Below are 24638 nucleotides of genomic sequence, written 5' to 3'. Positions count from 1 at the left end.
GCCGCTTTCCCGCGGCCTGGAAAGGGGTGTCCTTGGGGCTTCATGCGCCAAGGACACCTCAACAGCGGTGGGGAGACAGAGAAAGGAACCACTCAGCCCCTTTTTCTTCAGTATCTCTGGTACAGACATGTAAAGGCCGCACCAGCGATAAGCAGCATGAAAGGAGCTCCATTTTGGAGCTCTTTTCGGCGCCACTGAAAGGGCGTCACAAGCGCCCTTCAGCGGCGCCAGTACATAATGGCCGTGCCACACCATTTGGACATGATGCGGCCATTACGTCAAAATGGTGCGCCCATGTAGACAGGGCGCTGCCATTTTGACATACTCAGTACGTCCTAGGGTTAGGGAGCATCTGAAAAGAAAGCTCCCAGGCAACCCTAGCACGTATTGAGTATGTGCTTTTCGGCCCATCTGTACAGGGCCAACATTGCCTAATAAAAGAAATAAGTTGTTAGATATTTATTTATTTCTTTTGGTCATTAAAAAAATATTATTATAAGTAAACAACTCTGTACAAAACATGTCACAACAATAAAGCAAAGTAAAACAATTGATCTCACAACTTTGAATTATGTTGCAGGTCTAAGTTGTTAGACATTTCTTATTATAAAATGTTCAAACTCATAGTAATACAACAGGAAAGAGCTTTTAAAATTTTAAATCCAAAATCTTATTGAGGTGTGCAAGTTATCTGAGCAGGAGAAATGTACCGAGACAGGAGTTTCAGATAGGAACCTGAGAAATTTTTTAAAATGTGAGCATATTTATACTTCTTCATGAACATTATCATTTCTTAAAATCATCTCCAACTTAACTTATCTATCTATGGATGTGGCTAATATTTTCAAACAACATTTCTAAGAAATTAGATACAGTGTGCCCTTACTTTACACGGGGGATCCGTTCCAGACTCCCTTGCGTAAGACAAATTCTGCCTATGCTCGAGCCCCATTTAAATGAATGGGGCTCGTGCATGCAGCGGTGTGGTGATGTGGTGGCACATGCGCGCAACGGGCATCCGCCTCATTCGTCCCTATGGGATGCGCCACCCGGGTCCTAGTCTCTGGAGCAGCAGAAAACAAACTTGCTCCCTCATCAATACGACATCCCTTCAAATATTTAAACAGGGCTATCATATCACCTCTTAACCTTCTCTTCTCCAGGCTAAACATCCCCAGCTCCCTAAGTCATTCCCCATAGGGCATGGTTTCCAGACCTTTCACCATTTTAACATGGATTTGAGAGCTGGACAGTGAAGAAAACTGACAGAAAGAAAGTAAATTCATTTGAGATGTGGTGCCGGAAAAGAGTGCTGAGGATACTGTGGACAGCCAAGAAGACAAACAAATGGGCTCTAGAACAGATTTTGAAGTCAGGGTGGCTAAACTGAAGCTGTCATACTTTGGCCACATCATAAGAAGACATGAATCAGAAGAAAACACAATGATGGACTTTATCGCACAGACAAAAAAGATGGGAGCATAGCAGGATGCTCCCGTCAATATTTTCCCATGAATAAAAAGAGGTGCTAGAATTCCTCTTTATTCACACAATAATTGTAGGATAATTGTGATATCACACAACATCGTGTGAAACTCTTTGCACTATTGTGTGCTATTGATGGGAGCATCTCACTGTGCTCTCATCTTTTTTGTCCAGCTGATCAAGTCTGATGCTAGGGTAGGTAGAAGGCAGTAGAAAGAGAGGAAGACCATATGCCTGATGGCTAGACATAATCAAAGAGGCCACTGAACCTGAACCTGCAGGACATGAGTAGAGCAGTGAAGGATAAGGAATCTTGGAGATCAACAGGATCACCACTACCAACAACAACATTTTTTCTTTCAAATAAGGAAAAACAGATCAATCTACATTTTACCATGAAACTAACATGAAGACATCAGCTGTTCTAAACATACATAGCATAGCAATTTTGCTTCCCTCATAAGCTAAACTTTCCGTTCATTTCTACTCCTGAATGATAGATTAACCGGTCATTATTCAGATAAATCTCTAACCTTGAACATTAAAATTATGTAATTTATCATTCTTCAGACAATCTTTTGATTAACTAAGAGTGGCTTTAACTTCACATGCTTTGTTTAGAGAAACAATTCTCTAAACAAAGCACATGTAAAACACTCAGAATTTATTATGAACTTGCTTCTGCCTCCCCTTAACCCAGTTCTACTTCCCAGTTCTTTACACTTCCAGATTCATAATTATTTCTAGGGAGCCATCTATGATTTTTTTTTGGGGGGGGGGGCTTGGTAAATCACTGTATATTACTTTGATGGAACTGACATTTTTTGCAATAGTTATTCTTAGCAATTCCAGAGGACTGAAATTAGCCTCCTTGTCTATGAAAATTTAAGAGGCCTAGGCTCAAATCCCTGATGCATGATGAAGTTCAGTGAGTGACCTTTGGCATGTCATATTCTTCCAACTTCACTTTTCTCATAGCTTGGCCTTGACAGGATAAAATGGGGACATGAAAGAGAGCCATCCATGCCAGCCTGAGTTGCTTATAGGAAGGGTGGATTAAAAAAAATCTGTTGAGTGCTCCTGACATAAGGACCAACTTTGAAATAAGCACAAAACAGATCTTATGTTTAGAAATCAGAAGTCTGGAAAGGAGAATTACTCCACCTACAATACTCTGCACGTTCATTCCCAGGCATCTAACACAAGGCTGGGATGAACAAAAATGAACCAAGAGCTGGTTTATATGTCAGGGATGATGGGAGTTGTAGCTCTTCACCTCTGGCTCGAACTCACCACCTTGTTACGCACCGGCGCTGACCAGCTTTGGCCAGTGGTTAAAGCTTTGCTCTAAAGCAGCAGAGTTACAGAGAATAGGCTGAAGACCCTGACAAACTCTCCAAGCCTTCTCACTCTTGCTTCCACAGAAGTCTTCCCACTTCTTCAGGATCCAGCTGGCTCTTGTATCTTCACCCAAGACACCAGACAACTCAGTAGTGTTATATAAAAGATCTACTTTATTCTACTATATACAGCTCCAAAACTATCCAACACAACTCCTCACTACTCCACTACTACTACCCACAAAATACATTGGGATTCATAGCCATTATTATAGTCATTGGATAATACCACCCACTCTTGTCAGTTTCCACCCAGTGGGCGTGTACATCCACTTTCATTGGTTCTCTTGGTTCAACCCACAATTAATGATTTCATCATCTCAGCCTTGTCCACTTAACAATTCTCAGGTGTGTTCAATTATCCACTTTGCATTTCTGTCCTTGGCATTTAGGACTTGCTAATTACATTACCTTTTACACCTGTGTGGCTCCTAATTGCTTCTGCTGAGTCACCCTGACTCTCACATACATGTTTTATTTCTTTCACTGTATATCCCATGTTGCATTTTCCTTAACATTATATTCTCAGCTTGGAAATATTTTGACTCTTCCCTTATTCATGAATGTGACAATTCTTCTTTGTTTCTGCACCACACATTTCCTTTTTCTACAGTGAAGAAAGTTACTCATCACTTCCAAAACTATTTATATATGTATGATACTTATTACCTTTGTTGTAGTTTCTTTTCTAAACTTCAAAAAGACAACTAGTCCCTGCAACAAAGTATTGCAGCATGGAGTGCTTCTTATTAAAATATTCCACTTCATCCACTCCTACTCTGTTTTGTTTGTTTGTTGTGCTTATATCCAGCCTTTCTCCCAAAATGGGATATACAGTAAGGCAACTAGTTCTTCTTAACTCACCAACTAGCACTCCTGAGGCAACTGAACATAGCCAATAATGTTGTGGGGCTTTTTCTTAACTTTAATGATACTTTCCACCCCCCACAAATGTTTTGTGTAGTTCTGGAAAACATGGTTTCCCCCAATCCTGCTGATACTTCCCTCTTGCATGTTTGTTGGTGTCATTTTGAATTTGGCTATATCAGCAGTGGCACTTATCATCTGTGCATAAAAACTAAGAATGATTAAAAAAAACCTTTTATCAAGAGTATGACATGCTGATATAAGACTTTGGTAATGCTTATCTCCTTAATGGGAAGAGCTTGCTTGCTGATTTCTCTTTGACCAAGCTGCTGTTTAAGGCACAGACTAAGATAGACTATGTCACTTTCTTTCTGATGACTTTATAAACTGGGTCTACATACACCATACTGCTGCACTCATCATTTCCTAATACCAGCTCCTTAATATCAACCTGATTGCTAGTATCTTTTCTAGAGAGAGGACAATTAGTAGATAGGAGTTACTGAATTTACTTGTTAGTAAGGAGATTATCACACTGCCTTTTCTCCCAGCCTCAGCGCAGGTTGAAACTTTTGAAAACTTTTTAAAAACAGGTGTTATTGCACACCTCCATGGCCAGTCTGAAGGCACTGTGTACCCAATCTTGGGATCCTGTACCCAGTCCGTACTTCTACCATATTTTGCAAAGAACAGGAAAATCCTGTTCTGTCAAAAATTGCCTGAGAAGTATGGATCGGGTATGTGATGCCTCTGGACTGGGCACGGAGGTGTGAGATAACACCTGTTTTTTTAAACTTTCAAAAGTTTCAGCCTGTAGTGAGGCTCAGAGGAAAGGCAGTGCGATAATCTCCTAAACTGCCAAATCTCATTCAGTTGCATCTTTATTAGAATGGAGAACAACTTAACTACTGTATTTAGTTCATGTTAAACTGGCACTTAAACCTATGTTAAATTAGCATTTAAATTATTTCTTGATGCACATCTTTTACACTTTGGAATTATGCTTAAATCCAGGGGTCATACTTTAATCCTGAACTAAAATAAATACAATTGGTAGTCCAACTGACTAAGAGCAAAGTGGTTTGGATTTTGTGTCCTACATGCTATTATTCTGCAAGCCTGAGGGCTCAACAAGAAGCAAAAAGAAGGTTTGCAAAAAAATTCAAGAAGCAGCTGCAAAATGAAAAACCTGTTGGCTCTCTTATACTGTTTCTCATGGACTTATTAAACAATAACTTAATTCTGAAATTATGTTAATATTGAAGTTTCATTTCCATGAGAAAACCTCCAACTCACTTGATAATTTAATTGATTTTTAATTTTTAGTTTCTAGCTCTGATCTCCACTGGCAGCTGGTGGAAGTAAGACATGACACGCTTGTGTATGTATGAATGTAATTTCTTTTTTTGATGGTGTTGCTACACCACTAGCAGCAACAAATACACTGCTCTAGCTGGCAAGCACTAGCTGCAGATGGCATCTACCATTTCAATCTCCCCACAGTAACCATGACATAGCATCTCTCTGAAGTGATATTAAGCCAGGGCCCCAGGGCATGGTGAGGGTACTTAAATGTGGGCTGCAGCTGTTTGAGCCCCAGCATTGGGCAAAGGAAAAAACAGGAACTGCCTGGCAGTGAAAAGAGAACAGGGATTACACTGTGGGCCCTTAGCAGCTGCCAGTCTTTGACAATGGACCTTCCTAAAGGTATGTTCCTTCAGATTTTTTTGTTTAAAAATATATTCACTTTGAAAACAGCCAAACTGCCCAATCTATCACTAAGTGAAAGTATATCAGATGTACCCAAGGAAGGAAGGAAATCTGTTTATATGGGGGGGGGGGGGGGGGAGAGAGAGTTACATATTTTTCATCTCTCTGAGGGGTAAGATTTTCCAGAGCTATGTCACAAAAATTAGTTACTTTCAGCTGAAAGAGCTACCAAAGGTGATGGTGTGTGCCTTTGTAGCAAATACACAAAGTATCATAGGAGGTAAATAGGAGACAACTTCTACAAGTAGCAGATCTCCCTCATTTACTTTCTTCCAGTAATGATTTTTACAGTTATTTTCATACAAATCTATGGTGTGATTTGCTGGCATGAAACTGCTTCACTACTTCCTATTTTATTGTCATCTTTGCCTTCTAGATCAGTGCTACTCATACTGGTGGTCCACAGAGCAATGCTGGCATTTGATCCACCAGCTGCCAGTCTGTGGCAAGTTTCTAGGAAAGAAAGAAACAGTTGTAGCTAATGAGGACAAATATAGTACTGGCCCTTTGCACGCTGGGGATGGGGGGTGGGGGTGAGGGTGGCCAGACCCCCCCAGTCCAATAGCTTGGGACATCCTGCTTAATTATAAATATTCAAAGTAATGGTAAGACTATGCCCAAGTTCCATCTAGCTTATAGAAACCAACCCCCCTCTCTCTCATTACTCTTCTGATAGGCATGGACACAGATCCTAAAGATGGAAAAATGCGATTTCTACTTTATTACACATTGTTTTTTTTAAAAAAATCTGTAAACATGAAGTTATTTCTGAATATTGGAAAATTATTGAAAATCATACCAAAACAAATTGTCCCTGTCCTCCAACTGCACTGGCAAAATTCAATAGTCAGCTATTTGCATCAGGGAGAAAATGACTCAAGATCTTGGATGTAGCATACTGTATATCCAAACAGGCGTAAGTGTAAAGGCCTTTGCCCAAGGTAGTGAACTGAAATGCAGTGCTCAGGCCTAAGGGCAACAGGATTAGGCAAAAGACAGGAATCACTCAAAAAGAACACATGAATTGTTCTATCTCTTGGTAGATGCCATTGATCTCGCATGTGCCATTGAGCAGGTTTCGCCAACTACTTCCTAAAACTGGCAGACAACTTTGGATCCCATAGCTTTGACCTAGCCATATATTTCTGAGTCCACCAAAGCCAACTGTTTTGCTAGCAATTATTTGCAAACTGCTGAGACAATAGATGGTACCTGGCGTCAAGGCAACTGTTCCTTCCTATTACTTTGACAGAAACAACAGCTTTTACCAACAGTATATTTAACATCCATTTAAACTTCTCACTCTGCATGCTTTGGGTTCCTAATGGGCCTGAGCTTGTTTGGGGAATTTCCTGCTTGGCTGGGGAATGGAAAAAACAGAATTAAAATTCTGTTGCAGTTGCAATGGGGATTGGGGGCATGGAGAAAGAGGGTCATTTGGGGCCCTGTGAAGTACAGTATATATTTAGAACAGAAAATTGCTTGTGCTCACTGACCTGTCCCAAATGTGTTGCTGAAGGTACAATGAAACCTGAATGTACATCCACAGAATATTCTGACTCAAAGCTCCAATAACTTTTATATACAGTTCTGCTGATGCCAGTAGCTTTCTGCCTCACATCCACCCAAAGGGCTCTTCATATTTGTGTACCTCTACTTTTGTCCCTAATCATCTTACTTCAGTGTATTGCATGAAAGAAGCACATATGAGCAGGCCCTACATATCTGAGCAGACCTCCAGGACTGCTGCTTCGAACAATCTTTAGTACTCAGGGAATATCAGGTGCTGGAGGCTCTATTTCAGAGGAAAGAACTGGCAAAACCACACCTGAGTGTTCCTTGCTTGAGAAAATCCCATGAAATTCACAGGGTCACCATAAATCTACAGGTGATTTGAAGATGTATGCACACACACATGCACGCGCACACACACTACTAGCACCGAGCGTTTCAGCCGTGCCTATCTATATTAACAGCCATTTGTCACTTCAAAATACCATGTTACCAGGTTTTTGTGGGTGGTCAAATATGATGTACCCTTCAAGTAAGGTTTGGACTCATCTGTTTTATCACTTGATGTACAGAGAAACCTTGATTTGGGGTATTCTAATCTATATTCTTTTTATACACTGATTAATAAACCAAGCAGCAGAGCCATCATCCTACCTTCATAAGACTTCCACTTCTCCTCATTTCCTTTCTCATAGATCTTTGTCAAGACTTACCTGCGGAGGTGTAACATAATCAGCAGTGTCCATTACCCGGTTGCTGTACTTGCCAAAGCCCTTCACCTTTGTCACCACAGAGGACTCAATCGAGGTGTCCCTTATCTGATAGGCCTTCTCATGCAGGAACACCCATCTGTGGAAAAGTAAGCAATTAGCATATAACAATAACTTGGGTCTTAACTTACATAGGCAAAAGAAGTTCTTCATGCAGGGACTTGTGACCTTTTGGGACCTTTTGGGATAGTAATAATAATAATAATAATAATAATAATAATAATAATAATGCATTTCTTTACCACCTCTCCTCAAGGCTCAAGGCAGGGTACAACATGTTAAAATACAAAACATAATTAAAAAAGAAAGAAAACATATAAAACCAACCATTAAAATACAATACTATAAAATCATTAAAATACGCTCATATGAATACATTTATATAATACGTACACACACACACACACACACACAATTTTTAAAAAGTCATGATTTAAGCTCTCAGAGGGTTCAACTCAACATTGGGTTCAGACAGATTCAAGAGTGGGAGGCTCACCTCTTTTCTCTGCTGGCTACCCTCTTTTCATTCTTTCACCTACCCTTTTCCATCCAGCAAAGAAGAAAGAGAAAGATTGCTTATTTGAGAAGTGTTGCAATTGTTGAAATTCGGCTGAAGATTACATGAAATGAGATGCTTGCATCACTCTGCATGTCCTTTTAATAATTTGTTTATTTTATTCATTATTTCTCTCACATATTTATTCACAAATAATATTAACATTATTGTTGGGTGACTTGAAGGCACATACTTTACTTCAACAGAAAGTATAAAGTATAAAATGTAGTACTGAGGATGGAGGATGAAATAAGCTTGTTTTCTGCTGCTCTATGGACTAGGAACCAGAGCAATGGATTCATGCTAAAAGAAAAGAGATTTCCCCTCAACATTAAGATGGATTTTTTGACATGAAGAGCTGTTCAACAGTGGAACACACTCCCTTGGAGGGGGGTGAAGTCTCCTTCTTAGGAGGTTTTTAAACAGAGGCTGGATGGCCATCTGTTGCGGGTGCTTAGATTGTGTGTTCCTGCATGGCATAATAGGCTTGGACAGGATGGCCCTGGTGGTCTCTTCCAACTCTATCATCATATGATTTGATGGACTTTTTAACACAGAGGAATGTATCACCGTCCTGAAAGAAGAAGAAAGTGGGGCCAATGCAAAAATGCACAAAATTACATAGTAGCTTATCACACTCACAGATGAACACAGCATACATCTGAAAGAGAAAGCAGTGTGAATGCGAATGAATTCATCACATGAGTACATACCCATTGGTTTCTTCACTGCGAATTAGTGTGTTTGCGCATGCGCAGAGGATTGCCTCTAGAAGATTTTACAATTCTGGTCCCAAGGAACCCCACCCCTCCCCAAGTTAGAGATGGAAAGAAATAAAGAGGAGGCAGAAGGCATACTCAGGCTCTTCATCTTTACCTCCCTCCCTCGCTCTTTCTTCTGAAAACAGCTGCTTTCCTATTGGCAGCCAGGGAATACAGGAGGAAAAATCACAACAAAGGATCATGGGAATTGTTGTTTGTTTCTAACAGGAGGAATCTCATGGCTGAACTAGAGATGCATTTCATACTAATGCAAATACGACTAAACTGCGAATTCGCAGTGGAAAAAGAATGATAAATTCAATATTTCCAAATGCAGCTATTCCTGGGATGACTTGTGATGGCGTTTGGATTGCGCTGATGTCGTTTGAAATTCTTTTGCAAAATTACATGAAATACCTTGGATAACCCTGCATTAACCTTCAGTTAACCTTCCAGTTTTCCCCATGTGATAAAGTCTAATGAAATAGTTATATTGAAGAGGAAATTTCAGCTAGCACCACTTTTGGTGCAGAAATGACAACAAATTGAAGGCTCAGCAAGATTCTGGTTCTAATCATTAAAATGCTGCACAGTTTGCATGGGCATCTTAAGGGTGTAATAGATGGGCAAAATAAAGTGATTTCCAACCAATTTGAAGGCAGGGAATTTAGATGATGCAGGCCACTAAAGTGGGCAGGAACTGGACCTTAGCCACACTCTAGGGCTAAAAACCAGAGCAAATAGAACCCAGGATAGTCCAACTCAAGACGGAAAACACCCATCTTTGTTGCTGCATATGAATGTCCTGATGTGAGTATAGGGCTGTGGCAAAGACAGAAATGAAAGTGTGACAACTCCAATGGATGCAATTATACTGTACACAAACCAGACAGTCCAATAGGAGGACATAGGGTAAAGGGGCATGTATGGGGAAATCTCCATGATTGTGCTTTGCCAATGCACCAATGCCCTGAATTGGTGAAACATCACATGTACAACTGTGTAGCTGTTCAAAGGGATGGCCATCCCATGGAATGGCATTTAGGGTCACTGGCGATGTGTTCTTGCAGCGGTGCGCATGTATGGTGGGAAGACAACAAACATAATTACCCAGCCACTTGATGCCGTGCCATGCAGTCGGGCCATGAGCATTTAGCCTGCCTTGCAAGCTGGCTGTGTAGGAAGCAGAGTTTTGACCCACTTTGGGAAAAAGCAGAATCAAGCTGCTTTTTCCTGCCTATCTGTTATGGGCCTTAAATGACATTTTCTCCCACATGAGCTCTCCTGTGTTGTGGTCTCCTCGGAGACTTTTGTTGAGAGTTCCTTGCCAATGAATTGCCATTTGGCAAGGACCCAATGCCTTCTCAGTTGTGGTACCAAAAATATGAAACTTTTAGCTCTTTGCATTTAGCCTGGCAAGCTGCATTCTGGTATTCTTTAAGGAAGCTTACTAAAACACTGTCTCTGGCATCTAGGTTTTTGGTGGCAGGACCCATAATATTGTTGCTCTGTTATTATGGTTACTGTGCATTATGGTTATGATTTTTTTAAAAAAAGTTTGGATTTTGTTTTCCATTGTTGCTATAATTATCTGCTTTTACGTTGTTATCTTTTAAAGTTATTTTAAAAATAAACAAAAAGATCCTCTACTTGTATACCTTACTTAGAAACCTACAATATAAAAATGAACAAAAGCTACACTCACAAAAATCTCATCTTTTACACAATTATTAAAGGCACAGGAATCCTATCATCCTCAGTGTCTGGTTACCCTGTCATTATTAACAGTGATAATTCCTTTAATTACAGTCCCATGATAAAAAAAGAAAATAAAGCATGCATTTATAAATTGCTTTTCAGTGTACAAAATTCTTCAAATACATTTTATTGCTGCAATTGTTCTGTAAGGTTCATACTTCAGTTTGGGAGGTAAGATTAAGGATGGAAATGGTTCAAGGCAGGACAATGAACCTTAGATTCTGGGGCTGAACCCAATCTTCTTGAGGCTCAATCTACTCCCACTTTAAAGTTCCATTGATGGCTTCACTCTCTTTCCATGACACAATTCTTTGGTGGTTTTCCAGCTTTTGTACAGATCTTTCACCTATTCAGAAATATTTTATTGACTCTCCTAAGGTTTTAAGTTAAAATAGTTGACATTTTTTGGTCCCATACATTTGCCTATTGTCTTGTCTACCACCGGAATGTGACCTCCAAGAACTTCTGTGAAACTGGCCATCAGGCTGAGACAGGTTTTGTGTCCTTGGTTTTTGGCAGATCTGGAACGATCTTTCATCTGTTATATCCACAATCCTTTACCCTTTGCTGTTCTGGCTTGAGTTTCTGGAAGCTGAAATCCAAAACATCTGGAACACTTAAAGCTTCTCACACCTGGTTTAGGATGAGGTGATATCTGAGAAGAAATACAAACTAAAAACTATTCCAGTGTGTGGGTCATGGCTATAATGCTGGGGGGGGGGGGGGGGACAACCCTCCAATGTCCATGGTAGTACAGGCACATTGCTTCCATAACAGTGCTATTCCCAACAAAATGTACATATGAGACAGTCAACAAGATTGTTCCTCTCAGAAGATGGTTTAAAGGTTGTTACATACCACTCAACTGTCCCAATTTGGGACGGTCTGGGCTAATCCTGTCTCATTTCTCAGATGTGTTTAAAATGTCCCAGTTTCTCTTTCCTCCCTTTGTGATCAGCTGACTTCAGTTCCTGAAAAATGAGTTCAAACTATAAAAGTTGTTTTCATTCAATTAATTCAGCTGGGGAAGATGAGGAAATGGAATCTTGACTTTTCCCATAGACTCAGGCAAAAGCAAACTGCTACAGTGTGTTCTTCCTCATTAATAACTTTGCCATTTGACCACATGCTGATACTGCTTGGCCACATGTGTTGTGATCTTCATCTAAGAAATGTTGGAAGGTATGTTCTTCTTTTCAGAGATAGCATGGAATAGTGGTTTCAGTGTTGGACTACAACTCTGGAGAACAGGGTTCAAGTCTTCACTCAGCCATGGAAACCCACTGGGTGATCTTGGGTGAGTCACACACTCTCAGCCCCTGAAAACCCTATGATAGGTTCACTTTAGGATTGCCAAATGTTGAAAATAATTTGAAGGCTTATAACAATAATAACAACAGTAATGCTCTTCTCTTTTTTTTAAAAAAAAGGTATGGCAATTTCTGTTTTCCTTTCTCACTTCTTGTTTAGGTGCTGCTCTCTAGTGTTCAGACATATTCTTGATTTACTGCGTCCGTGGATCAGACTCCATCAGTTTATAGCTGCTGGATCTGGGGTTACATAAACTTCAAGGCCAGGCAGACAATCAGTTTATGTCAAATGCTACATTGTCACCTAATCTTATTTACTTGCAAATTAAATCCCACTGATTTCAATTCTGTTTGTTCCCAAATATGAACCTGCAGTTAAGAATATAATTTACAAAGTAATTTATATAGATTGGCTTTCATGAATCACAGATTTTACAGGCCTCTTCCTATTGTTAGACTGATTTCTTGCATACAGCAGGGAACATCTGTCATCTTCTTTGTAATACCTGTACCTTTTTATGAAGCACCAGACATCCAGTCCTGATTCAACCGCATCCTTTGGTATATAGTTCAAATTGCCAATTACCTTTCCTCTGACATATTTGCACTGAAAATTCCAGTCTGAGAACCACACTCTCACTGCTGGATCTCACTCTCTCTGGCTAGATTAACAAAATCCCTCTGATGAGACATCACTCCTGTGTTCAGGTACATGCTCAAGAAGATTGTGTGAGCAAGCATAGTTGAGGCTGTCTGGTCTGTACAGGAAGAAACCCTTGAACATCATATAACCCTTGCTAAGTATCAGATACCAACACATTCAAGGCTGGAAACCACTAATGGATCAAATTAAATTATTTTCTCTTCTCTAGCCCTTAGAACTGTGTAAAATGCTAATAACACTAAGCACTGCCATTTTGATTGTTTCAGCTGAACAGAAGCTTGGAAAAGTTCCCTTTTGAACTATAACTCCCAGAATCCCTTAGCTAGTACACTTTCAGATTCTGGGAGATGAAATCCAAAAAAGTGATGCTTTCAAGCGATGGCTCATCTATTTCCTGCTGTCTGATCAACAAACAAGGCATGGTGCTTTTTAGCACCCTTCACCAGAATGTGGTGTGGTGATGATTTTGTTATGTAAAACACAGATGTACAGGTTCCCCCCACACCTACCCACCCACCCACCCACCCACCCATTTATTTATTTATTTATTTATTTATTTATTTATTTATTTATTTATTTCATGTATATCTCCTATGAAATCTTGAACTCTCCTCATGAAAGAATGTTTCTATTGCATTTTCCTGTCACTTGGAACACTCCCATCACAGGATTCCCCCCTCCCAACTAGTTATTGAGTCTGTTGATAGCACTGCGAATGATGTGTAGAAAGTGATTCTGGAAAGAAGGTTCTCACCTCCCTTTTGCACCCTGGAAGGGGTCCTGGGTGGCAGCAGCACCCTACACTATCCCCACCAGTGGCCACAGCAGACCACTTTGCCCTCCAATCCTATCCACTGCCCTGCCCTGCACCCCCAGAAGGAAGCACCAGACAGGGCAGTGAGAGGGAAGGGAAGGGAGGGCAAGGCAGGTAGAGCTATGCCAGGCATCTGGGAAAGGTGCTGTTCCCACCCGGCAGCCCCTTCCAATTCTGGTGATGGCTGCTGTTTGGGAAGGAAAGGGAGGCCATGGTGGCAGGGACAGCCATGGACTTCTTTCCTTCTGGGGAAAGGGAGGAGTTAGTGACCACTACTGCTGCTGCCGCCATCAGCAGCACCTCCCTCTCCTGGCTTCCAGGTGGTAGCAGCACCCCACCTCCACCAGAGGTGCCCTGGCCGGTGTTGGGGAGCCACTGCCTCACCAGGTATCATCACCTCTGATGTATTCACATCCCCAACATGCCCCTAATGATGCCCCTGATACCCTTTTCTGTGCTGCACTACAGCACATGCCACTTTGGCTCCCCATCTTTCAAACTGTATCAGTTATAAATCTATGCACAGGTATGGCAAGCCTGCCACCTCATAACTGAAATTAGTACTGCCAGCTTCGAACATTTGGACTGAAATCCAACTGTTACTCCTAAACAGAGAGGAGCCATTGCATAAATTATTAAATGTTTAAGTGAAACATCTGTAAATTCCACTGCATCTAATTAGGATTAGCAACCTGTTTTAGGCTTTAGATCCATTTATACTAATTAAAATCAACCCAGACTTTTAAATACCCCCATCCCTAATGTTCATGCCTAGAAATCCCTTAGTATGTACATCACATATCTCACTTTCATGGGTTTATAACTATAACTCTGGCAGATACACACACAGGCGACACACCCCACACACATAGCCTCTTTTATTATTATTGAAGAATGAAAAGAAATGTAATGGAATTCTGCAGAGATACTAAATCAGTTAATTACAAATGGCACTTTACTCTCTGGTGGTGGTAAGATTCCCTTCTGTACATTAATCAGCACTTGGGCTTGTGTTACTGATACATTTCTCTTCCAGTAAAGGAGAATCACTCTTGAATTTTTCCGGCAGAGGAAAGCACAGATTGGATAAATGAATACTAAAATAAAAAGCAAAGAAAACCTAAAGGTAGTGTAAGAAGTCTCAAAGGGTAGTGTTGGGAACTAGGTCAGCCAAACGGCAGTATGAAAAATAGAACAAATAGAACTAAGACAATACAAATCCTTGCCAAATCTGCTTCCAGTTGTGAAAGCAGAATGAGTACAGTGTCACAGCAGGCAACAACCCCCTTTTTCAATGTGCCTGCAATCACAGCTTGGAAAACTTACTCTTTGGACAATAACTTCAGAATTCCTCAGCCAGCTGGCCAAAGCTGGCTAGAGGATTCTAGGAATTATCATCCAAAAAGATAACCTTCCTTAGCTGCTCTGTCTTCAACTTTCTGGTTATGCTCCTTCCCCTCCCCACCACAATTGCCTATTGCCAGCCCAAAGCCCCCCCCCCCCCCCAAAAAAAAAAACCCCTACATAGGCACTTATACGAAACAAGACAATTGTGCTGCTTTTCCCACAAGAGATTTTAAGCATTCTCCAACAGTCTCGTAATATCAAACCCTGCAAAATGCATTAGGGACAATTGGGAGACCGGGGGTGGATGAGTGGGTGAGTGGGTGGGTTTCATAGAATCCTAGAATCTATAGGACCTTATCACATGGGAGGCAAAACACCCAGATCCCATGGATAAATAGAGTTTAGATCCTGGGAATATCCTGCAAAAAGTGGGGTTGTTTTCAGACACATCAGGCTAATTGAGCATTAACGCGTCATTAACCTGTGTGATAAGGTCCATAGAGGGACCACTTCCCATGCAAGAATACATATGAAAGCACACTTGACAGATAGCCATCCAGCCTCTGCCTGAAAACCTTCAAAGAGGAAACCCCACCACACTCCAAGTAAGCGTATTCCACTGTCAAACAGCTCTTTCCATCTGGAAGTTCTTCCTAATATCTAAGTGGAATCTCTTTTCCTGTTGGTCATTGGTACAACTCCCTGATTTTTATACTCTGAACTTAACTTGTCTTGCACCAACCTTACACTACCCTTTAGATTGTTAGGTGTATGTTCAATTATGAATCACACAGTTAATGTTTATCTCTCGTCTGCCCATGCTCGATAACTGTAACATGCTCCACACGGTGCTGCCTTGTGAACAATGTTTGGAAACTTCACCTGGTACAAAGAGGAGCACGTAGGTGGGCACCTGGGGCTGGTTACAGGGATTGTCCAAACTTCTTGCTACAAGAGATCTGCTAGCTGCTGGTTTGTTTCTGGGCTCAAGTGTTGGTTAAAACCCTGCATGGGTTAGATCCTAGATAGGTGACAGTCTGTATCTCACCATATGAGCCTGCCTGGGCCCTGAAATGTCAGGAGAAACCCTTCCCTCAATCATACTTTCACAGGCACAATCAGTGATGACATGTGATGTGGCCTTATCTGTGGCTGAAACTCCCCCACTAGGGAGGCTAGAATAGCCCCTTCCTTCGTTCTTTTGATGTTTTGTATTTTTTAATTATGTTATATATGTTTTAATTTGTAACCCTCCTTGAGTCACAGTTGTAGAGAAAAGGTGTGGTTTAAATAAAGATTCAAACACTACCATAATTTCTTTTCTATTTTTCTGAAGTCCTGACATGTTAGAGCAAACAAAAGAAATTTTGCCATCCATGATATTAAAGGATAGTCATACTCCAAGCATATCCAGTGTGACACTTTAAACTGACTTAAAGTAGTACCATCATGATTACAGGAAGAAATAGAATGTGCTTCTGTTGCATACCCGCCAACATTTCAGAGGTAAAAAATGGAACACGTGTGGCCAAGCAACTTCAGAATGTAGTCAAAATGGCAAAACTATATTAATGAGGAAGAACACACAAAACAGGAGAGGCTGCAGCAGTTTGCTTTTGCCTGAATCTACAGGGAAGCACAGAATTCCTCCCTCTCTTCTCCCCCCCCCCCCAAGGTAGTGGGACTAGTCACACTTATGTTTTTTGCATGAAGAAATTCACATCTGTGAACCAATTCAAAATCGATTCACCGTTTCCAGGCAGCAAAATCTCCGTAGCATTTAAATATGGTCTGAAGTTTTCTGAAAGGTGGCTGCATGATCTAAATTGAGCCGATAGCTTTCTCACACTATTAGAGATGTGGATCGTTGCAGTTCTTTAAAAAAGAACCGCTAAGAGATCTGGTGCCAAATGCATCAGTGTTTGGTCCCCCCCTGCAAACTGCACTGAGTACAGTTGGTGAAATTTTGAATGATAGGGAAATAACTGAATTATTTCGTTTCCAAACTGGGTTATTTTGTAGTGTGAATGGGGCCAATGAAGTTCAAACTACCTTTTCTCTTTGAACTCAATTTGTAGCAACTGAAGTAAGCTGAGGGAAATTCGGAGGAGAAGACAAAAATTGGGACATATTAAAAGTAACTGAAAAAGTAGAACAGCAGAGGATTAACTGTCTCTGCAAAATGGGAACAGTTGGAGGGTATGCTGTCGCACTGATGATAAACAGATTTACTTGGAAATAAGCTTCATGTGAAGAAAGGGCTAATACTGAAAGCAGAAAACAATAAAATGAGCAGATATGCATGGACTAGATGCATGCTGGAGGACAACATGCATGCTGATTTCAGATCACTTTGTTATGGCTGTAACCAGTGTGACCCCCCCTCCCAGGTTATGGAGCCCTACACTTTGACCTTGAATCCAGTCCTAACTACACCATCGAGGCCACATTTTACCAGCAATCAAAAACAGCTGGTTTTCCTTTTATTACATGAAAAAGAATCTGAGGCCTTCTACAGACCAGCATAAAGAGCTGGCATGGGGGCAGAGTGAGGGCGTAGTGACTTGCAACTCCGCCTCCACACAGCCCATCTGACCAGATGGCAGGCTGCATCACACCACATCTTCAGTCCAGCGTTTATATGTGCTGCACCAAAGAAATGGTGAAAAGCCACCACTGTGGCTGCTAAGGCACCCTTTCTGCAGCGCAAAAAGGAACCATGGCACAAAAAGGAGCATTGGACTATGACTCTGGAGACCAGGGCTTGAATCCCAGTACAGCCATGTTAAACCCACTGGGTAAGAGGATGGCAATGCCAAACCTTCTCTGAACAAATCTTGCCAAGAAAACCTCATGATAGGTTCATCTTAGGGTCTTCATAACTTGTAAATGACTTGAAGATACACAACTACATCAGCACTATGCATTGTAACTATTAATTTCAAACCAAGTTACTCCCAAGTACGTCAGGCCAAATACCGCATCCTCCCTCTATCATCACAGTGGGTCCTGATGGCACAAGACCCAATTCCCATATCTAGTGCAAACAATGTCTGGCCAGTTCAGCATTGAAACTGCTGTAGACCCCCCTTATTGTTGCTGTGTGCCTTCAAGTCATTTCTGATTTATGGGAAGCCTAAGGTGAACCTATCACTGGTTTTTCTGGGTAAGTTTCTTGAGAGTAGTTTGCTATTGCCATCCTTTGAGGTTAAGAGACTGATCTGCCCAAAGTCACCCAGCAGGTTTCTATGGTCAAGTGGAGGTTCAAACCTTGCTCTCTAGAGTCACAGTCCAATGCTCAAGCCACTACACCACCCTGGCTCTCATACTCCCCTTATACTGAATTTTAAAAACTCACATTTTACTCCGATTCTTCCAGAGCCCTCCTGAGTGATGGTGGGCAGCTATTTACTATGTGTCCCACAGTGCTGCCTGCCACTGCCATAAGCTGCTCCTTCTGGGGTCAGAACGAGGTGCCCAGCCATGTGACTGATGCTGGGCTTCTTGTTTTTGGCCTCAGAGGGAGCGATCCACAGTGGATGGCACAGTGGGATGCATGTGTAAACACCCACCCACCATCACTTTGGAGTGCAGGGTAATGGGGGGCTTTTCTCAGAGTATTCTGGCCCATGCAGACACTGGCTAAGATTGCTGAAGCTAATATACAAAAGTAATGGTAACCACTGAAGGCCCTTTGTTTTCAGTAAGATGTGCAGAGCACTCCTATGCATATTTATTCAGAAATAAGCCACAAGGCATTCAATGTGTCTTTTGTTCTGACAACCTTAGCCACAATTAACTTTTGCTGGATCATGGCTGGTGCATTTATTGTACTGTTGAGCAATTGTCCTGAACAGAACAAAATGTTCATTAAGCCCATGAGGCCCCCTGGGAATAGAGAGGGAGGGAGACAAGCTAGTTCTCCCTGGCAATCTGAGAAGAAATGGTTCTTCTCCCAAGAGGATGAGTGGGAGAGTGCCTGGCAAAGCCAAAACGGCTATTCCTCCTAATGGACTTCTGGTTAACAACGTCAAGGGAGAGGGAGATCTCTGTTTGAGCACTTAAGCACAGCTGGGGGAGGGCAGTGGGGGCCTTGCCAGGGCCTCCACCATTTCTTGGCATAAGAGTTCTATCCATCCATATTCCTCTGGAGTAGTGCCCAGGAATCAAACCTCTGCCAAAGCTGGCAAACAGGCGCTCAAAGTGTATTGCAGCAGCTTCCACATGTTATCCACCCCACATATATTACCAGTAAACCCCTACTCATTTAGCAGTCACACATTATGTCCCTATGGCAATGGTTGTTTCTAACATTACAGTCTTGCCACATGCAGGACCACCAGTCTAAGGGCATTTAGTTGGCTGAGGTGGAACATTGACTGATACACTGTACAGCCCAACAATAAGTCAAGGTGCATAGTATCCAGCTCAGCCAAGGTTGTTTTTTTTGGGGGGGGGACATGAAGCAGAAAACACTGCAAGCACATCTCCCTGTTGCTTACAGTTGGGGCTGCCATAAGTCAGGACCTCCAAACCGGGACAACTGTAGGACAACATTTTCAAATGTAGGACACAGTTTTATAAAAATTGAGGACATGCGAAAAAAACTTTGAAAATGGGCTTCCTCCTCCTCCTCGCCATGTGCCAAGAAAGGGCGCTTTTCCCTCCCCCGGCTGGCCCAGAGTCTCACTCCTCCTCCTCCAAGGCTCCACCTCCCTCTTGAGGCTGGCCAATGGCAGGCTGGGGCTGGAAACAGCCCCACCCCCACCCTTCTGCTATTGGCCAGCCAGCTTGAAGAGGATGAGCGCTCCCTATATGGCCCTGCCAAGGAGGAGGAGGAGGAGGAGGTAGGTGGGCTGCGCGCCATGCGCGCGCACCAAGAAAAGAGGAGGAGGAAGAGGGTGGGCTGGAAAGCTGCGCTGCCGCACAAAAAAGGTGGTGGAGGAGGAGGTGGGTGGCCACTGTAGGAGCTTGCAGAGGTGGAGGAGGAGAAGGAGCGCCACCCGGCCTGCAGCGAAGACAAAATCCGGGCCCCAACCCATGAATTGGCGGAACCGGACTGGGACTGGGCCGGTTCCACCAAAACCGGGACAGTCTCGCCTGCTGGCGGGTTATGGCAACCCTACTTGCAGTAAATAACAATGACAACCTTCACAGAAAAATATCTCTTGCCCTTTCACGACGTCCCAAATCTGTTGCTTGAGAAAACTGCTTCTCTGCCTCGTTTTAAGTCTGGCCCTAATCACAATGTTCTGCCACTATTCCCTCTCCTAGGTATCTGTTGGATATCACGAGTTCCTTCAGCACTGATTACTATGCTTGCCATTCTCTCAAAGCTATTATCTCTGTGTGTATAGCCCCCCCTCTCCTTAGAACTCCTCTAGCCGAACTAGCTTAAAGCTAGTCAAACTGCTCACAATCCACTAATGTGTCTCCTCACAGAGTCACTCTCTCAAACAGTAATCCCCCATGGTTTTCTTCCTTTCACACATAATCTCCAAATAGCATTTTCCCTTGTATGCCACAATTCTGAAACCATTTGATTTAATGTAATCCCCTAGGAATTGACAGATTACTTCAATTTTAGTGAATTGAGAAAAAGATAACTCTTTCTAATTCAGAATCAGCTGTCATTTGTTTCCTTCTCACATAATCCCAGACAGTCCACGAAACACTGAGAATAGTCTTATGCTATGTCAAACTGTTTGTCCATCTAGTTCAGTACTGGGTTCTCTGAGTGGCAACAGCTTTCCAGGGTCTCTGAGAACGATCTTTCACACCACTTACTGCTTGATTTTTTTTTAAATGACTAGAGATTTCAAAGATTTTAATTAATGATTCTCTGTGCAAAGCTTCAACAATTTGTCACTGAGCTCTAGGCACTCACCCCCAATCTTCCCACAAATAATTTTTCCTAATTCAGCAAAGACATTGGCTGCCACAGTTACTTTTCTAGGAATCACACATAATAACCAGTTTCTTCATCTTTACATATTTGGACATGCATGGTTTCCTCTTCTTTACCCATAATCAGATTGTCCAAAACACCATCCCATAAAGCCTTGGCATACATAGTGGACTGACGTGAATACCTGGAGCATACCCTGTGAAGCTAATTCTACCATGGCTCCACAAACTGGAGTAAGGGAAGTGTGTTAAAAGTTTGCTTCATTCTGTGGCTAGATGCTACAGGTTGTCAGATCTCTATGTGACTAGTCTTATATTGTGGTAGTCTGTTTATAAATGTCACATAGAAATCCGTCCAAATACACACCTTCCTTTGCAAAAAGATATAATTATATATGTGAATAATCTTACTTGCATAATCACATATATGAAGTCTCCTCAGACACAAATGGCAGAACAGCTAAACAGTTAAATACCTGCACAGATGGTACTCCCTGGACATTCATGTGATATTGTTTGGGCTTTGCATTGTATTCGGTTGAATAGTGACTAGATGAACAAACAGGATCTTACAGAGAAAAACCTGGATGTTACTCTCAGTCCAATTATCTTCAAAGAGTTTCCCAGCTCCAGCATACCTGACTGGTGAGAGAAAGCAGATGTTTTCTATCTATCTGTTTCCTAAATCCCAGCAGTGGGAAAGAGATTGCCTGGAGTCACTTCAGATCTCAGGGGCTCTTCCTGCCAGATGTAACTGTAGGTTTCTTTTCTACATAAGAGCAGAGCTGGCAACCATTGATATCTCAATTTTTACAGTTTTTCCCAAGTTTGGGGAATGTTCCAAATGCAAACCTCTCTACATCTCAAGATTGCCATGGAGAAGCAGTTGCAGTTATGACCTGAGGTGCTCATTTCAAAAGCCTCTGCTGACATGCTATTCATATCCTTCAATAACAAAACAGAGCTTTAAAAGATTGTCAAGCTGATTGTCCCCATCACTTTTCTTGTCCCATACCTACCTATCAACATTTTCAGGTAACATGCCATCCCTTCTCAATGAAAAGTCCTTTTGGAGATTATTTGCGGGGATTAAACCCTTTTCTGGTCATCTACTACAACCCCCCCCCCAAAAAAAAATTGGGATCGATTTCCCCCATTCCTTTGCCTTCCCTCACCCAATGAAGTAGGAAATGATGAGCAACTGGACAGCCCGGTTGATAACGCCGATGGTCCAGCTCTTCACCACTACAGATTTGGTGGTTTCGTAGGTGAAGAAGTCTGCCACACAAGTCATGCCGGAGGAAAGCATGAGCAATGAGGTGCAAATCCAGGATGATTTGTAAACCAGATGAGACTGTCAAAGAGTTGTTTTGAGTCCAGGAGAGGATACAAAGGCGTAAGTTCCACTGAGAGGGATGGCTTTTAAAGACATCAAGTTGACTCTCTCCTGGCTCTTCCCTGCTGCTGCACTGGACAAACTGAAGTGTAGGGACCCCTTTAATAAGATCTCTCCTCAACCCCCACTCAACACTATGGTGATGCTGCTGGAGAAAGGTGGGGCTTTCAAGCTCGTCAATTACAAATTGGATTATAGTGTGTAAGTAGATGGAAGCAATCTTAGCGTTAAATAATGAATCCACAATTGCTGCATTTTCTCTGAGTGGTGTTCCGGTCCTACAGATGCTGCATCTGTACCGTTAGGCCTTTGCACCCAAAGAAAGGGGGAAGGGATCAGGGAGGAAAGAAGAAGCCTGAAGAGAATTCTTCTTTGGGAAAAAAATGTAAAAAAAAGGAATTATTCTGGCATGATTGTGTGTCACCTACCACTAGCTTCTTAATGGCCTCATATCAATGATTGCGTGAACAATAGCAAAACCAAGCTGCCAGATATCAATTGGGAGCTGGGTTTGCATGTCACAACAAGTTGGAATTGTGTGGAATTCTGGTTTATTGGAGATAAGCCAGTTGCGACAGCTCCTGCTTTTCTGTCAAACTTCAGGATTGCTTTAAAGTTGTTTTGGGGTAGAAAAAGGCAGTGTGCTAACTGCTGCTGTGTTTGGACACCAGTAGAAAAAAACAAACTGTAAACCAAAATCCATAGTTTATTTATCTGCTTCTGTTGCTCCATGAGTAATCAAAAAGTGAAAACTACCATACTGCCTCATCTGAATGTTAAGTTAGAATTAGTGCAGAGCCCCAGATCACTGAACTATTTGAATGCATCCACCTCTGTGGACCTAATTCATATTCTCTCATGAAAGCCTATTCAGTTCTGAAAATGTATTATAGGGATCATTCCTAAGGCAGAATGTTAGAATGCACAACACCTATCACCTGAACTTTTTTTGAGAACTCTAAAATAGTGCTCTTCAAAGTGGCGCTCCATGAGCCATCAGCTCCTTGTCCATGAAGAATTTCCAGGAAAGAAAGAATAAATTATAAGCAATGGGCGGAAATATGGCACTGGTCTCTGGCACATTTGACAAAACAAAATAAAACTGCTGGTTCCCAACATCACTCTGATCCTCCGGGAAAAACCTTTTCCAATGTAGAAAGATCAGACTGGTGGTGACCTCCCAGAGGTCCTTTTCTGCCACCACTCCAAAAGCTTGGAATGACCTGCCGGAAGAGATTCGCCAGTTATCCTCACTTGAGGCTTTAAAAAAGGCAACAAAAACCTTTCTCTTCCAGCAGGCCTTCCCCGATTAATAATGTCCAGAACCAATTGAATCCCTCTTTTATTGTTTTTCTTATGTGTGATTTGTTTTTAACTTTGATGTATTGTTTGTACTTTTTAAACATTTTTTTTACTGTTTAATTTTATAGTTGGGAGGGAGGGTTGGGTCGGGGTTTTGTGGGGCTTGCTTTTATTGTTGTATATTGTATTTATTTGTTGTTACCCGCCTTGATCCTCAATCGGAAGAGGCGGGATATAAATATATTATCATCATCATCATCATCATCATCATCATCAGAGGGCTTCAACTACATCTTATTTGTTGACTTCAACCACATCTTTTTCCCCCAGATTGAATTGGACACCTTTCACATTCTACCAATGATAGAACTCTAGTACATTGTATGGACATTGTTGTGGGGGGAGTCCTGTACATCAGAAACCTTAAGAAACACTACTTTGAAAGATGTGGTGAGAGTGAGGAAATGGCTGGCAATGGCAGATGTGTGGCAAATGTTCATTCAAGGAGGATCAAAGGCATATGTTGTATCCACCTCAACAAATCTCTAGAAGGTTTGTGTACAGAGAGCTGTATGGGATAGCAAATATTCATAGGGGGGCAAAAAGATCAGCCCTTTATCACTTGCCATTCTTTTAGTTGGAGAACATATCTGAAACTGGAAGGAATTGCAGTAGATCTTTTTGTTACACCTCTGGAGTTTCCTTGTGCCTGCATGAGCTCCCAAAGCCTCCAGTTCAAGGACTTCATCATATAAGGCTAAAAAGTGGAATTTTAACAGGATAAAAGCATCTTTGGATGGTTCTTATCACAAAATGGCATGACCATCCTGTTGCTGCCTTGCATTCTTTTTGTTACTGTAGGATTGCTCCACACTGCAGAAATAATCTGGTTCAACATTGCTTTAACTCCCCTGGCTTAATGCTACGAAATTCTGGGGACTGTAGTTTTGTGAGACATTTAGCCTTCTCTCTCAGAGAGCACTGGTGCCACCACAAACTGCAATTCCCCAGATTCCCTA

The 24638-nt window shown here is 41.8% G+C and overlaps 1 protein-coding gene across 1 annotated transcript in view; it reads right to left on the bottom strand.

Moving 5' to 3' along the window:
- The window catches only part of P2RX3 (purinergic receptor P2X 3), a 41416-nt gene extending 19201 nt beyond the window's left edge, over positions 1–22215 (bottom strand). The window contains exons 1-2 of the mRNA XM_089523079.1: positions 22097–22215; positions 7748–7883 (exon numbers count right to left, since the gene is read on the bottom strand). Coding sequence (XP_089379205.1) covers positions 7748–7883; positions 22097–22215 — 255 coding nt within the window. The remainder of the gene's footprint in view (positions 1–7747; positions 7884–22096) is intronic.
- Positions 22216–24638: the final 2423 nt, after the last annotated feature.

The sequence above is a fragment of the Sceloporus occidentalis genome, unplaced genomic scaffold, assembly GCF_023333645.1.
Source record: "Sceloporus occidentalis isolate IW3139 unplaced genomic scaffold, rSceOcc1.0.p SCAF_4, whole genome shotgun sequence".
NCBI classification, from domain to species: Eukaryota; Metazoa; Chordata; class Lepidosauria; order Squamata; family Phrynosomatidae; genus Sceloporus; species Sceloporus occidentalis.
This window is presented reverse-complemented; position numbering and strand designations above follow the sequence as displayed.